The sequence below is a fragment of the Anomaloglossus baeobatrachus genome, chromosome 11 (assembly GCF_048569485.1).
Source record: "Anomaloglossus baeobatrachus isolate aAnoBae1 chromosome 11, aAnoBae1.hap1, whole genome shotgun sequence".
In the NCBI taxonomy this organism is placed as follows: domain Eukaryota; kingdom Metazoa; phylum Chordata; class Amphibia; order Anura; family Aromobatidae; genus Anomaloglossus; species Anomaloglossus baeobatrachus.
The window spans coordinates 187,786,251-187,802,396 of record NC_134363.1 but is presented as its reverse complement, the minus strand read 5'-3'; the positions used below and the strand labels follow the sequence as shown (position 1 = coordinate 187,802,396).

The following is a 16,146-nucleotide window of genomic DNA, read 5'->3' as shown; positions in this document are numbered from 1 at the left end:
GTCTGAATTGTGCTGATCCGCCCTGTAGTCATGGTTACAGCGTTGCTTCTATACATCGTTGCGAACTCCATGAGAACTATTTTCCAGCACCTGTAGATAGTTGTCAGGCGACACATCCCGTTGGTGGTGACGAGCGGCCATATTCCTTTGCTTTGGAAGCAATTTACTAAGCCATGAGCGAAACAAAACTGAAATCTGAGCCAAAACTAGACAATCGCTGGGAGTAAATAATGGAAATCTGTTTTGTGAGGTTTTCCCCGCCCCTCACGGTAAGCCCCACCTCTTCACAGTAAGCCCTGCCCCTCACAGTAAGCCCCACCTCTACACGGTAAGACCCACCCCTTATGGTAAGCCCCACCTCTTCACACTAAAACCCGCCCCTCATGGTAACAGCCACCCTGTGTTCATATAATAATGGGGGAGCGTTTTTGCACAAACGTTTATTCTTTTCTGCCACATATCTGGCATGCTGTTGTCGTCGTCATCACTATTTGGTGCGGTCTGCTTGCGGTCTGCTTGCTGGCAGTGAATGAAAATACCGGTATTTAATCTGCACCTGTGTAAATTGGGAAAATGATTGAGTCACTGACGGGAAGAAGAGGCGCAGAGATAATAAGGAGCGACCCTGGAGAAGCTGAGGCTGAGGCCGGGGATGCTAATGACGGGGCTCCCGCTATCGTAATGATGGCTTGTTATTTATATACGGGGGGCCGTGTCTGCGGGGGCCGCCGCCGGCTGTCAGCCTCTGAACTCTGATTGCCCCGGCGCGCTGCTGCAGCAGACACGGGACATACATTTTTAATACTGGGCTCGCAAATGATTTTACTGTAGCTGTGCCTGATCTGATGAGGAGGGCGTAAATATTTTACAAGCAGCGAAGACGACGAAGAAAAACAGCGAATAAGGAACAGAAATATCTACAGAGACGGCCGGGCAGGAATGGCCATCTGCCGAGGAGAAGAGGACCGCGAGACGCCACCCTCCATTTCTTATCTGTCTCTCCATCTTTCCTTCTCTCTCCTCCATTTCTTCTGTCTCTCCATCCTTCCTTCTCTCTCCTCCATTTCTTATCTGTCTCTCCATCCTTCCTTCTCTCTCCTCCATTTCTTATCTGTCTCTCCAGCTTTCCTTCTCTCTCCTCCATTTCTTATCTGTCTCTCCAGCTTTCCTTCTCTCTCCTCCATTTCTTATCTGTCTCTCCATCCTTCCTTCTCTCTCCTCCATTTCTTATCTGTCTCTCCATCTTTTCTTCTCTCTCCTCCATTTCTTATGTCTCTCCATCCTTCTCTCTCCTCCATTTCTTATCTGTCTCTCCATCCTTCTCTCTCCTCCATTTCTTATCTGTCTCTCCATCCTTCTCTCTCCTCCATTTCTTATCTGTCTCTCCATCTTTCCTTCTCTCTCCTCCATTTCTTATCTGTCTCTCCATCTTTCCTTCTCTCTCCTCCATTTCTTATCTGTCTCTCCATCCTTCTCTCTCCTCCATTTCTTATCTGTCTCTCCATCCTTCCTTCTTCTCTCTCCTCCATTTCTTATGTCTCTCCATCCTTCCCTCTTCTCTTTCCTCCCTTTTTTATCTGTCTCTCCGTCCTTCCTTCTTCTCTCTCCTCCATTTCTTATGTCTCTCCATCCTTCCCTCTTCTCTTTCCTCCCTTTTTTATCTGTCTCTCCGTCCTTCCTTCTTCTCTCTCCTCCATTTCTTATGTCTCTCCATCCTTCCCTCTTCTCTTTCCTCCCTTTCTTATCTGTCTCTCCGTCCTTCCTTCTTCTCTCTCCTCCATTTCTTATGTCTCTCCATCCTTCCCTCTTCTCTTTCCTCCATTTTTTATCTGTCTCTCCGTCCTTCCTTCTTCTCTCTCCTCCATTTCTTATGTCTCTCCATCCTTCCTTCTTCTCTCTCCTCCATTTCTTATGTCTCTCCATCCTTCCCTCTTCTCTTTCCTCCCTTTTTTATCTGTCTCTTCATCCTTCCCTCTTCTCTTTCTTATCTGTCTCTCCATTCTTCCCTCTTCTCTTTCCTCCATTTCTTATATCTCTCTATCCTTCCTTCTTCTCTCTCCTCCATTTCTTATCTGTCCATCCATCCTTCCTTCCCTCCTCTCTCCTCCATTTCTTATCTGTCTCGCCATCCTTCCTTCTTCTCTTTCTTATCTGTCTCGCCTTCCTTCCTTCTTCTCTTTCTTATCCTTCTCTCCATCCTTCCCTCTTCTCTTTCCTCCATTTCTTATCTGTCCATCCATCCTTCCCTCTTCTCTCCTCCATTTCTTATCTGTCTCTCCATCCTTCCCTCTTCTCTCCTCCATTTCTTATCTGTCTCTCCATCCTTCCCTCTTCTCTCCTCCATTTCTTATCTGTCTCTCCATCCTTCCCTCTTCTCTCCTCCATTTCTTATCTGTCTCTCCATCCTTCCCTCTTCTCTCCTCCATTTCTTATCTGTCTCTCCATCCTTCCCTCTTCTCTCCTCCATTTCTTATCTGTCTCTCCATCCTTCCTTCTTCTCTTTCCTCCCTTTCTTATGTCTCTCCATGCTTCCCTCTTCTCTTTCCTCCCTTTATCTGTCTCTCCATCCTTTCTTCTTCTCTTTCCTCCCTTGTTATCTTTCTCTCCATCCTTCTCCCTTTCTTATCTGTCTCTCCTCCCTTTATCTGTCTCTCCGTCCTTTCTTCTTCTCTCTCGTTCTCTCTCCTTATTGCTGCACCTTCTCTAGCCGATCTCGGTTGCTATCGCCCATTGATCAGATATAGAGAATCCTACAATCCCCGGCTTAGCTCGGCCGGCCACAGATCTCTGCACACACCCGGTAGTGAGTCCGATCATACTGTGCGCAGATAACAGAATGTCCTCGGCGGCACATACCGCTTCTATGCTGATAGTTTTGCTATCAGCATAGAAGTCATTGTGTCCTGTGAAGGAGCGTTCTGCTTCCTCGGTGGCTGATCGTCGTCCGGTTAACATGGCGTTCCTGTTAAGCTCGATCCCCATCATCACTCACTTGTCTCCACATTTCTGCGGTGTCCTAATGTTTCTCTCCCCTTGGCCCATCCTCCTTTCCTTCATTCCTCTCCTCTCGGCCCATCCTCCTCTCCTCAGTTTCTCTCCCCTTGGTCCATATTCCTCTCCTCAGTTTCTCTCCCCTTGGTCCATGCTCCTCTCCTCAGTTTCTCTCCCCTTGGTCCATCCTCCTCTCCTCAGTTTCTCTCCCCTTGGTCCATATTCCTCTCCTCAGTTTCTCTCCCCTTGGTCCATGCTCCTCTCCTCAGTTTCTCTCCCCTTGGTCCATGCTCCTCTCCTCAGTTTCTCTCCCCTTGGTCCATCCTCCTCTCCTCAGTTTCTCTCCCCTTGGTCCATATACCTCTCCTCAGTTTCTCTCCCCTTGGTCCATATTCCTCTCCTCAGTTTCTCTCCCCTTGGTCCATATTCCTATTCCTCAGTTTCTCTCCCCTTGGTCCATATTCCTCTCCTCAGTTTCTCTCCCCTTGGTCCATGCTCCTCTCCTCAGTTTCTCTCCCCTTGGTCCATATTCCTATTCCTCAGTTTCTCTCCCATTGGTCCATATTCCTCTCCTCAGTTTCTCTCCCCTTGGTCCATATTCCTCTCCTCAGTTTCTCTCCCCTTGGTCCATATTCCTATTCCTCAGTTTCTCTCCCCTTGGTCCATATTCCTCTCCTCAGTTTCTCTCCCATTGGTCCATCCTCCTCTCCTCAGTTTCTCTCCCCTTGGTCCATACTCCTCTCCTCAGTTTCTCTCCCCTTGGTCCATCCTCCTCTCCTCAGTTTCTCTCCCCTTGGTCCATCCTCCTCTCCTCAGTTTCTCTCCCCTTGGTCCAGATTCCTCTCCTCAGTTTCTATCCCCTTGGTCCATCCTCCTCTCTTCCGTTTCTCTTGCCTCGACCTGTCCTCCTCTCTTCCATCCTCTCTTCCATTTCTCTCCCCTCAGCCCGTCGTCCTCTATTTCATCCTCCACTCCTCTTTTTCTTTCCCCTTGGCCCATCCGCCTCTCCACTGTTTCTCTTCCCTCGGCCTGTCCTCCTCTCCTCTGTTTCTTTTCCCTTGGCCCATCCTCCTCTCTTCCGTTTCTCTCCCCTCGGCCCATCCTCCTCTCCTCCGTTTCTCTTCCCTCGACCTGTCCTCCTTTCTTCCATCCTCCTCTCCTCCGTTTCTCTTCCCTCAGCTCATCCTCCTCTCTTCCATCCTCCTCTCCTCCGTTTCTCTCGCCTCGGCCTGTCCTCCTCTCTTCCATCCTCCTCTCCTCCGTTTCTTTTCCCTCGGCCTGCCCTCCTCTCTTCCATCCTGCTCTCCTCCGTTTCTTTTCCCTCGGCCTGTCCTCCTCTCTTCCATTCTCCTCTCCTCCGTTTCTCTTCCCTCAGCTCATCCTCCTCTTCCATCCTCCTCTCCTCTGTTTCTCTCGCCTCGGCCTGTCCTCCTCTCTTCCATCCTGCTCTCCTCCGTTTCTTTTCCCTTGGCCTGTCCTCCTCTCTTCCATCCTCCTCTCCTCCGTTTCTTTTCCCTCGGCCTGTCCTCCTCTCTTCCATCCTGCTCTCCTCCGTTTCTTTTCCCTCGGCCTGTCCTCCTCTCTTCCATCCTCCTCTCCTCTGTTTCTTTTCCCTTGGCCCATCCTCCTCTCTTCCATTTCTCTGCCCTCGGCCCATCCTCCTCTCCTCCGTTTCTCTTCCCTCGACCTGTCCTCCTTTCTTCCATCCTCCTCTCCTCCGTTTCTCTTCCCTCAGCTCATCCTCCTCTCTTCCATCCTCCTCTCCTCCGTTTCTCTCGCCTCGGCCTGTCCTCCTCTCTTCCATCCTCCTCTCCTCCGTTTCTCTCGCCTCGGCCTGTCCTCCTCTCTTCCATCCTCCTCTCCTCCGTTTCTCTCGCCTTGGCCTGTCCTCCTCTCTTCCATCCTCCTCTCCTCCGTTTCTTTTCCCTCGGCCTGTCCTCCTCTCTTCCATCCTGCTCTCCTCCGTTTCTTTTCCCTCGGCCTGTCCTCCTCTCTTCCATTCTCCTCTCCTCCGTTTCTCTTCCCTCAGCTCATCCTCCTCTCCTCCGTTTCTTTCGCCTCGGCCGTCCTCCTCTCTTCCATCCTCCTCTCCTCCGTTTCTCTTCCCTCGGCCTGTCCTCCTCTCTTCCATCCTCCTCTCCTCCGTTTCTCTTCCCTCAGCTCGTCCTCCTCTCGTCCTCCTCTCTTCCATCCTCCTCTCTTCCGTTTCTCTTCCCTCGGCCTGTCCTCCTTTCTTCCATCCTCCTCTCTTCCGTTTCTCTTCCCTCGGCCTGTCCTCCTCTCTTCCATCCTCCTCTCCTCCGTTTCTCTTCCCTCAGCTCGTCCTCCTCTCTTCCATCCTCCTCTCCTCCGTTTCTCTTCCCTCAGCTCGTCCTTCTCTCTTCCATCCTCCTCTCCTCCGTTTCTTTTCCCTCGGCCTGTCCTCCTCTCTTCCATCCTCCTCTCCTCCGTTTCTCTTCCCTCAGCTCGTCCTCCTCTCTTCCATCCTCCTCTCCTCAGTTTCTCTTCCCTCAGCTCATCCTCCTCTCTTCCATCCTCCTCTCCTCCGTTTCTCTCGCCTCGGCCTGTCCTCCTCTCTTCCATCCTCCTCTCATACGTTTCTTTTCCCTCGGCCTGTCCTCCTCTCTTCCATCCTGCTCTCCTCCGTTTCTTTTCCCTCGGCCTGTCCTCCTCTCTTCCATTCTCCTCTCCTCCGTTTCTCTTCCCTCAGCTCATCCTCCTCTCCTCCGTTTCTCTCGCCTCGGCCGTCCTCCTCTCTTCCATCCTCCTCTCCTCCGTTTCTCTTCCCTCAGCTCGTCCTCCTCTCTTCCATCCTCCTCTCCTCCGTTTCTCTTCCCTCAGCTCGTCCTCCTCTCTTCCATCCTCCTCTCCTCCGTTTCTCTCGCCTCGGCCTGTCCTCCTCTCTTCCATCCTCCTCTCCTCCGTTTCTCTCGCCTTGGCCTGTCCTCCTCTCTTCCATCCTCCTCTCCTCCGTTTCTTTTCCCTCGGCCTGTCCTCCTCTCTTCCATCCTGCTCTCCTCCGTTTCTTTTCCCTCGGCCTGTCCTCCTCTCTTCCATTCTCCTCTCCTCCGTTTCTCTTCCCTCAGCTCATCCTCCTCTCCTCCGTTTCTCTCGCCTCGGCCGTCCTCCTCTCTTCCATCCTCCTCTCCTCCGTTTCTCTTCCCTCGGCCTGTCCTCCTCTCTTCCATCCTCCTCTCCTCCGTTTCTCTTCCCTCAGCTCGTCCTCCTCTCGTCCTCCTCTCTTCCATCCTCCTCTCTTCCGTTTCTCTTCCCTCGGCCTGTCCTCCTTTCTTCCATCCTCCTCTCTTCCGTTTCTCTTCCCTCGGCCTGTCCTCCTCTCTTCCATCCTCCTCTCTTCCGTTTCTCTTCCCTCGGCCTGTCCTCCTCTCTTCCATCCTCCTCTCCTCCGTTTCTCTTCCCTCAGCTCGTCCTCCTCTCTTCCATCCTCCTCTCCTCCGTTTCTTTTCCCTCGGCCTGTCCTCCTCTCTTCCATCCTCCTCTCCTCCGTTTCTCTTCCCTCGACCTGTCCTCCTCTCTTCCATACTCCTCTGTTTCTCTTCCCTCGGCCTGTCCTCCTCTCTTCCATCCTCCTCTCCTCCGTTTCTCTTCCCTCGGCCTGTCCTCCTCTCTTCCATCCTCCTCTCCTCCGTTTCTTTTCCCTCGGCCTGTCCTCCTCTCTTCCATCCTCCTCTCCTCCGTTTCTCTTCCCTCGGCCTGTCCTCCTCTCTTCCATCCTCCTCTCCTCCGTTTCTCTTCCCTCAGCTCGTCCTCCTCTCTTCCATCCTCCTCTCCTCAGTTTCTCTTCCCTCAGCTCATCCTCCTCTCTTCCATCCTCCTCTCCTCCGTTTCTCTCGCCTCGGCCTGTCCTCCTCTCTTCCATCCTCCTCTCCTCCGTTTCTCTCGCCTCGGCCTGTCCTCCTCTCTTCCATCCTCCTCTCCCCCGTTTCTCTTCCCTCGACCTGTCCTCCTCTCTTCCATCCTCTTCTCCTCCGTTTCTTTTCCCTCGACCTGTCCTCCTTTCTTCCATCCTCCTCTCCTCCGTTTCTCTTCCCTCGACCTGTCCTCCTCTCTTCCATACTCCTCTGTTTCTCTTCCCTCGGCCTGTCCTCCTCTCTTCCATCCTCCTCTCCTCCGTTTCTCTTCCCTCGGCCTGTCCTCCTCTCTTCCATCCTCCTCTCCTCCGTTTCTTTTCCCTCGGCCTGTCCTCCTCTCTTCCATCCTCCTCTCCTCCGTTTCTTTTCCCTCGGCCTGTCCTCCTCTCTTCCATCCTCTTCTCCTCCGTTTCTTTTCCCTTGGCCTGTCCTCCTCTCTTCCATCCTCCTCTCCTCCGTTTCTTTTCCCTCGGCCTGTCCTCCTCTCTTCCATCCTCCTCTCCTCCGTTTCTTTTCCCTCGGCCTGTCCTCCTCTCTTCCATCCTCTTCTCCTCCGTTTCTTTTCCCTTGGCCTGTCCTCCTCTCTTCCATCCTCCTCTCCTCCGTTTCTTTTCCCTCGGCCTGTCCTCCTCTCTTCCATCCTCCTCTCCTCCGTTTCTTTTCCCTCGGCCTGTCCTCCTCTCTTCCATCCTCCTCTCCTCCGTTTCTTTTCCCTCGGCCTGTCCTCCTCTCTTCCATCCTCTTCTCCTCCGTTTCTTTTCCCTTGGCCTGTCCTCCTCTCTTCCATCCTCTTCTCCTCCGTTTCTTTTCCCTTGGCCTGTCCTCCTCTCTTCCATCCTCTCCTCCATCTTTGTTCCTTTTGTGTGTTTCTTAGACATTTCATGGTAATTTGCCCTTTTCTCGTGTGAACTTCCTACAATCTTCCTCTTCTTTAGATTTGCACGTTTCCCCGACCTCGCGGCCCCGGATGACAAAGCTGCTGTCACGTCTGAAACGTTTGATTCTTGTTCAAATATCGGAGCTTTATAGCTGCTGCAGCGGGCGGTCCCGGCCTTTCATGTGGGGGCAGAGATGTTTGTTTTCCTTCTTATGTCTGGGACAGGTATGTGCACCTGATCGTCCCCGCGTCCTGCCGTCACTCAGGTGCAGCCGCCCGTACTAATCCCAGCCTCGCCCCGCACCAGCGACTCCATGATGAGAGGAGGCGGCCCCTGCTTCTGTATCATCACATACCGAGGAGGGGAGACATGGCGGCCGTCCAGGGGTGTACAGAAAGGGTGTTTTTTATTATGAGCTAAAAATCAGTTTGGAAAATTCTAGAATTTGTTCTGTAAAAAAAAAAAAAAAAAGATTGTTTTGGAAAGAATCTGCAGTATAAACTTCGCCTTTTCCAGGCACTGATGGGAGTTCATCCGTCTTTCATGTGTTCTCTGGCGTGGACTTGCTTAGTCAGGGGTTTCATTATACCCCAAGCTGGGACGGGGCTGAGCTGCTGCGAATTGCTTGTTCTACAAGGAGCGGGTCAGGAATCATCGCTCAGGACCTGTAAATATAGACAGCAGCCGCCGCTGTGCTGGGACGGCATCCTCGGGGGGGCGGACGTCAAAACGAGATAAACCAAACTTGCATCCCCCCGGAGGAGACGTAATCATCGCCTGCTAATCCCCAAACCCCACATTACAGAAAGAAGTGTTAGTTTTTTTTAATGCACAATGAACTAGTAAAGTCTAAAGCAGCAGCAAAAAGAAAAGCAAGTGCCACAAAAAAGCCCAGAAATGCAGTGGTGTGTAACAGAGACCGGTGCAATACGGGGAGCTGGACCCAGGACTGGTACATTCGGCTGCAGCTCCCCGGATTGGTGCTTCAGGGTAAAGTGGAGGTTACTCATGAATAACTTAGAAAACATGGCGTGCACGCTAAATATTTGCTTAAAAATTGATGCCCGGATTCAGTGAGGAGTGAAATCCTGGCGTTCTTTCTGTTGCTTCGTTGTGTCGGAGTCAAGAGGTTAATGCAACTCCCGTGTCCCCCGTGCAGCTAATAGCATCACATCGACTCCGCGCCCCCGAAAAAAAGAGACTTGTCAGGTGATTGGAGCAGTGCTATGAGTTAATGGTCCCGCAGGAGGCCGGGTGCATCAGCCTGCAATGTCTCATGGAAAGACGGGGGGCCACAGGCAGAACTTGGCATTGCGGTGCGACTGCAGCTCGGGCGTCGGGGGTGGAGCGACACTTTATGTCCTCACAGTTTTTTATCCTCTGTCCCAAAATATGCAGCTGAAACCAGAAGGGTGTGGGTTCCAGCCGAGCCTGGGAGCTGCTTGCTGCAGCAGAAGTCTGCATACTGCTTTGCACGCCGCGCCTCCTCCATTGGCTTTTTCTGACCTGACCGATTTTTGTTTTCTTCAGTCGTTTCTCCGTTCATGAAGGAAAAGTCCAAAGGGACTGGTGGGGGGTGAAATAGCCCCGAAATAAAACAGGGGGAGCCACAAGTACAGTTCCCGCAGCCAGGATTCACCGGACCACCCCTGCTGCGCACACTTCATTCTTATTTATCCTTTCTTACATTTCAGGTGACGGATTCTGGCGTCTACGTCTGCGTGGCCACAAGTTCCACTGGAGAGACCACCTGGAGCGGATACCTGGAGGTGCAAGGTAAGGAGGGACGCGGCGCGGGGGCGCTAAAACTTACACGGCTCTGTCTGAAACCGCCTAACCCAGAGACACAGATGAAGCGCGCGCTGCGCACCCGGATCACGGATTCAGGCAGCGCAGCTCAGGAGGAAGAAGCCGGCGGCCAACTTGTATTTTAATTTCCACTTTTTTATGTCTTTGAAGAAAAAGGTTCCCCGGTCCATGTGCAGCTCGCGGAGCCCAGCCTGGTGCCCGGGCCGCCCCCCAAACCTCTGGTGACGGACGTCAGTAAGAACAGCGTGACTCTGACATGGCAGCCACATCCTCAGTCCGGGAGCACGCCGGTGTCCGCCTACATCATCGAGGCCTTCAGGTACAGGAACCAGATGACTATTACCAGTGACGCCCTCATCACTGCCATATTATGAGTGCCGCATCCATGAACTGTGCACCATATACAAGGCCCGAGCTCTGCTATACAAATGGTATCCGGCTCCTCGTCATGCCATGAGCCAGTGCTGAGAAATAGCCATATGCAAATCATCTTGGATGTGCATCGGGGGCGTGTCTGTACCCATAGTGCTTGGACACGCCCACAATGCACATGTGTGTGGTTTCAAGGCTTGATTTCTCTTTGCTGGGACTCCGGATTCCTACAGGACGGGTATCATTTGTACAGTTGTGCTAGGACATAGTTTATACTGCGCCTGTGCTCCACTCTGCGTGCACCGCTTATGCCCCACTCATGCCCCACTCCGCTCACGCCCCGCTCTGCCCGCGCCACTCACGCCCCGCTCTGTCCACGCCCCGCTCTGTGCACACCCCACTCTGTCCACGCCCCGCTCTGTCCACGCCGCTCACGCCCCGCTCTCCCCACGCAGCTCTTGCCCTGCCTGTAATATAGAAAAGTGTCACATTTTTAGCAGTGTCCTCCGCCTCCTTGCTCCAGGAGCAGGCGGCCCGGACACCTCTAGAGGCCCGGTGTCAGCACATTGTGTGGAGGCCATTGCTCATCTATTTCTGTTTTCCTTTCATTTCCACATTGGGAGTTGTCACTATTTTATATCCGCTCAGGGACACGTGAGCCGGTGTGTAGAGACGTGAGCCGGTGTGTAGGGACGTGAGCCGGTGTGTAGGGACGTGAGCCGGTGTGTAGGGATGTGAGCCGGTGTGTAGGGACGTGAGCCGGTGTGTAGGGACGTGAGCCGGTGTGTAGGGACGTGAGCCGGTGTGTAGGGACGTGAGCCGGTGTGTAGGGACGCCGAACGTTCTGCCCGAGCTTTGGGTCACTGCTTCTACAAACATTTTCCTAGGAAGCAATAAGTGGGCGCTGCGTCCACCGTCCGGGGCGTCTGACACATCCACTTTGTTCTTTCCTGAGATTTATGGAGAATCCAGGTTGTGAACGCTTTAGTCAGCAACGAAAGATTCTGCAAACACCGAGCAGGCGAAATTCTGCCATAAATCAGGAGGGTGATGTGCAGCGCGGAAAGATTGGGGCGAATGTGAGAACCTTCTGCAACGTCCCCCCCCTACAGTGTGTAATGAAGAAAGCAGTAATGTCCGATCATAAATCACATCCACTGCCCACAAGCCATTAACAATCCAGGGTCGTCTCATGTGCTGCTGTGTATTGTACGCAGGGGGTTCTCTCACATAAATTATATTACTGTCTTACACCAATTATTAAGGAACGCGGATAAACATCGTAATAATGAGCAGGTGGTTCTAATACCCACCTGACCCCTACGTATTCACCACCAGGGTACTAAAAATACATGCTTTATAAAGGTATCATAAAAGTGAAAGACAAATACTATAATACTGCCCCTATGTACAAGAATATAACTGCTATAATACTGCTCCCTATATACAGGAATATAACTACTATAATACTGCCCCTATGTATAAGAATATAACTACTATAATACTGCCCTTATGTACAAGAATATAACTGCTATAATACTGCTCCCTATATACAGGAATATAACTACTATAATACTGCCCCTATGTATAAGAATATAACTACTATAATACTGCCCCTATGTACAAGAATATACCTACTATAATACTTCCCCCTATGCACAAGAATATACCTACTATAATACTGCCCCTATGCACAAGAATATATCTACTATAATACTGCCCCTATGTACAAGAATATAACTACTATAATACTGCCCCCTATATACAAGAATATAACTACTATAATACTGTCCCTATGTACAAGAATATAACTACTATAATACTGCCCTCTATGTACAAGAATATAACTACTATAATACTGTCCCTATGTACAAGAATATAACTACTATAATACTGCCCCTATGTATAAGAATATAACTACTATAATACTGTCCCTATGTACAAGAATATAACTACTATAATACTGCCCCCTATATACAAGAATATAACTACTATAATATTGTCCCTATGTACAAGAATATAACTACTATAATACTGCCCCCTATGTACAAGAATATATCTACTATAATACTGCCCCTATGTACAAGAATATAACTACTATAATACTGCCCCCTATTTACAAGAATATAACTACTATAATACTGCCCCCTATGTACAAGAATATATCTACTATAATACTGCCCCTATGTACAAGAATATAACTACTATAATACTGCCCCCTATTTACAAGAATATAACTACTATAATACTGCTCCCTATGTACAAGAATATATCTACTATAATACTGCCCCCTATGTACAAGAATATAACTACTATAATACTGCCTCTTTATACAAGAATATAACTACTATAATACTGCCCCCTATGGACAAGAATATATCTACTATAATACTGCCCCCTATGTACAAGAATATATCTACTATAATACTGCCCCCTATGTACAAGAATATAACTGCTATAATACTGTCCCCTATGTACAAGAATATAACTACTATAATACTGCCCCTATGTATAAGAATATAACTACTATAATACTGCCTCTATATACAAGAATATAACTACTATAATACTGCCCCCTATGTATAAGAATATAACTACTATAATACTGCCTCTATATACGAGAATATAACTACTATAATACTGCCCCCTATGTACAAGAATATAACTGCTATAATACGGTCCCTATGTACAAGAATATAACTACTTTAATACTGCCCCTATATACAAGACTATAACTACTATAATACTGCTCCCTATGTACAAGAATATATCTACTATAATACTGCCCATATGTACAAGAATATAACTACTATAATACTGCCCCCTATGTACAAGAATATAACTACTATAATACTGCCCCTATATACAGGAATATAACTGCTATAATACTGCCCCCTATGTACAATAATATAACTAATACTGCTTTTATGTACCAGATAATACTGGAATGCTAGGACTAAGCGCACTTAAGAATTATTTCTGGGGTCCATGTGCTGGATATACTATTTAATCTGTGTAGAATATACAGCAGATATTTGGTATTTTCGCATATACTGGAGTGCTGGACTCTTTTTTACTTTCTGCTGTTTTGATGTCATGCACCTGTCTCCTAGAAGAGCAGGCTGTTTCTCCTGTTTTTTCCTATTATAATACCGCCCCTACGCTGACATGCAATACTAATGCTTTCTCCCTTGCCCTCGTCTCCGCGTGCAGCCAGCCGGCGGGCAGTACCTGGCAGACGGTAGCGGATAACGTGAAGTTGGAGAAACACACAGTCATCGGTCTGAGCCCAAACACCATTTATCTCTTCATCATCCGAGCAATGAATTTGTACGGCCTCAGCGATCCCAGCCCGATGTCGGAGCCTGTGCGCACGCAGGGTGAGCTGCTGGCGGTATTATTTGTATTCCACCTCTTTCTTCTGTACGGACATTCACTATGTTCTTGTATTTTGTAGACGTCAGTCCCACGCGTCAAGGTGTGGACCATCGTCAGGTGCAGCGCGAGCTCGGGGAGGTTGTGGTTCAGCTGCAGAAGCCGATCATCCTCACCTCCGCCACGGTGCAGGTCACATGGACGGTCAGTGAATGCCGCCTCATCTACTGAGCGCTACTTCTCTCACATCCCGTCTATAGTAACATGGACAATGCTCCTCGTATGTTTGGGGGGTATTCATATAAATGACCCCCTGTACGAGTGCTCACCGCGGCTCCAGCTGCATTCCACACTTTTGCTGCTGTTTGTGCTATATGTGTGTTACTTTGTGTACATGTAATACTACAACTCGCTGCACATGCTGGGAGCAGTAGTGCATCTGCAGACAGATCACTGTGCCAGGGCGGATGCCTCGGTTCTGAGCTCCATGATGTACGCGTTCCTCCGTCCGTTTTCACCCCACGGCTTCTCTCACTGTCACAAGCGACAATGATTACCCACTCTGCGCCACGATGGCCCATTAGCTTCCCCGGCCGTGGCACCTCCACGAAGTGGCATATTAATGAGATGCTTCTGCTGACAGGTGTTGCGCTTGGGGGCCACCATTACTGCTTGTTGTCCCTGGCAACCAATGCCAAAAACCTCCCAGCACATTTCCCCCCCCAATGCCCCCCTCCTCAATTATGGATGGGATTCATTACCGCGGTCTTTAATTATAGCGCTTTTTGTCATTTTGAGACTGAAATCCCATGCAATAATAAATCTCCAGATCTGCTCTTCTGATTGGCTGTCATCACGGCGCTGTATGATGGCGAGCGGCCGCACATGGCATGGCGGGGGAAGAATTACAGCCGCGGTGTGAAACTTGTTATATAATATCCATCAGCTCTTCTCATGAGATGTGACCTAAAACGCACATCTCATCAAACATCGCGGCGTCCTGGGGGGCGATACTCCCCGGGGACATAGTGACCGCCCGACATTGCACACACTGAGGGGGCGACAGATGCCGAGCAATTCTGCAACGTCACATGCACAGAAATTTATATACAGTCCCTTGAAAAATATTCATACCCCATGAACTGTTTCACATTTCACACTTTTTACACGCACACAAGTTCAATAAATCAATAATTCACATGAAAATAAACAACTTTGTAATCTGCTTCTTTATCATTATCAAAATTCTCAAATCACAGATACAAATTGTTATTCAGTTAAGACAGAGTTCTACATGACGAAGATAAAAGATGACAGTTGGTGCTTATGAGATTCTATGTAGTGGGAGGAGCTTTAGGCAGAGCTCCTCCCCCACTCTGGTCTGTGTAGTGTCTCATCACTAGCAGCTGCCATCTCTGATCTCAGTAAAGTAACAATCTGTTCCCTGCTGAAGAAAAGCTTCCCTACAGCAGGATGCTGCCTCCACCATGTGTGACTGTAGGGAGGATGTTTTCAGGGTGATGTACAGAGTTACTTTTCTATCACACATAGTGTTTTGCAATTAGCCCAAAAAGTTCTACTTTGGTCTCATCTTACAAGATCACCTTCTTCCACATGTCATATAGTGGACACAGCGAGCAGCGGAAGAAGACACCAAAGTAGAAAAGACCCCAAAAGACCGTAGCAGTACTTGTAGCGAAAGGTGGTCCTACAAAGTATGGACTCCGGGGGCTGAATACAAATGCACCTCGCGATTTTCAGATTTATATTTTTAAAATATTTAGAAGACCCGGAATAATTTCCTTTACACTTCACAGATCAATATCACAGTATTAATATATAACTTATATTGATAGTTATAGATCTAAGATATGTGTGTCTCTACGTATATGTATGTGTGTGTGTATGTGTATATATATATATATATATATATATATATATATCCAAAGGAGAAAGAAAGTCGCACTCCAGATGATCACCATATCACTCCGTCTTTATTGCAGGGGAATCATGAGGGTACAAGCGGTGGGGAGGGTGAGACAAGCCATACAACGCCGGACGACGTGCCGTTTCGCTAGAACGTAGCTTCCACGGGTCCAGTGGAAGCTTGTACCCTCATGTTTCCCCTGCAATAAAGACGGAGTGATATGGTGATCATCTGGAGTGCGACTTTCTCCTTTGGATTTATCTTGGTCTTCACCGCAAGTCTGCACCATGATCCCCTCCATGGCTCAGCAGGGCTCAAGTAGCTGAACGTGTAGTAACACGCGGAGTAGGTGGTGCACCGGGACTCTTACCTCTTTCATATATATATAATATTATACAGACATGTGTTTATAGACTGGTCCTCGCTGTTCACAGGTCGACCGCCAGGCTCAGTTCATCCAGGGCTACAGAGTCATGTACAGGCCCAAGTCCAGCATTTGGGTGGTGCAGGATGTGAAGTCTCCGACCGAGCGCACCGCCATCCTGGTGGACCTAAAGAGAGGCACGGAGTATGAAATAAAAATCCGCCCGTATTTTGACGAGTTCCAGGGCATGGACAGCGACATCTTGCTGGTGCGGACCCCCGAGGAAGGTAAGAGCAGGAAAGGAGCCGCCTCATCATCCTTCCAATTAGTGTCAGCTCATTATGTCACAGGCCGTCTCCGGAGACGTGGGGAGCCCGGGCTCAGTATTGGGGGAGGGGAGGAAGCCATTACTCTGCACACAGGGTCTCTATAAAGTGTGTGCAGACACAATATGGGACCGGGCGCACATGCGTGTTATCCTCACTGTGAGGCAAACCCTGGGATATGAAGATGAATTATGACTTCCAGTCATAATCGCTCTCATCACTCCATGGCAGT

At 49.5% G+C, this 16,146-nt stretch overlaps 1 protein-coding gene across 4 annotated transcripts in view; it reads left to right on the top strand.

Moving 5' to 3' along the window:
* Nucleotides 1–16,146, top strand: part of ROBO3 (roundabout guidance receptor 3) — a 471,759-nt gene that overhangs the window by 439,044 nt on the left and 16,569 nt on the right. For all 4 annotated transcript variants that reach the window (XM_075328149.1, XM_075328150.1, XM_075328152.1 and 1 more), the window contains 5 exons: nt 9,436–9,517; nt 9,701–9,869; nt 13,136–13,302; nt 13,380–13,501; nt 15,659–15,875. In XM_075328149.1, coding sequence (XP_075184264.1) covers nt 9,436–9,517; nt 9,701–9,869; nt 13,136–13,302; nt 13,380–13,501; nt 15,659–15,875 — 757 coding nt within the window. The remainder of the gene's footprint in view (nt 1–9,435; nt 9,518–9,700; nt 9,870–13,135; nt 13,303–13,379; nt 13,502–15,658; nt 15,876–16,146) is intronic.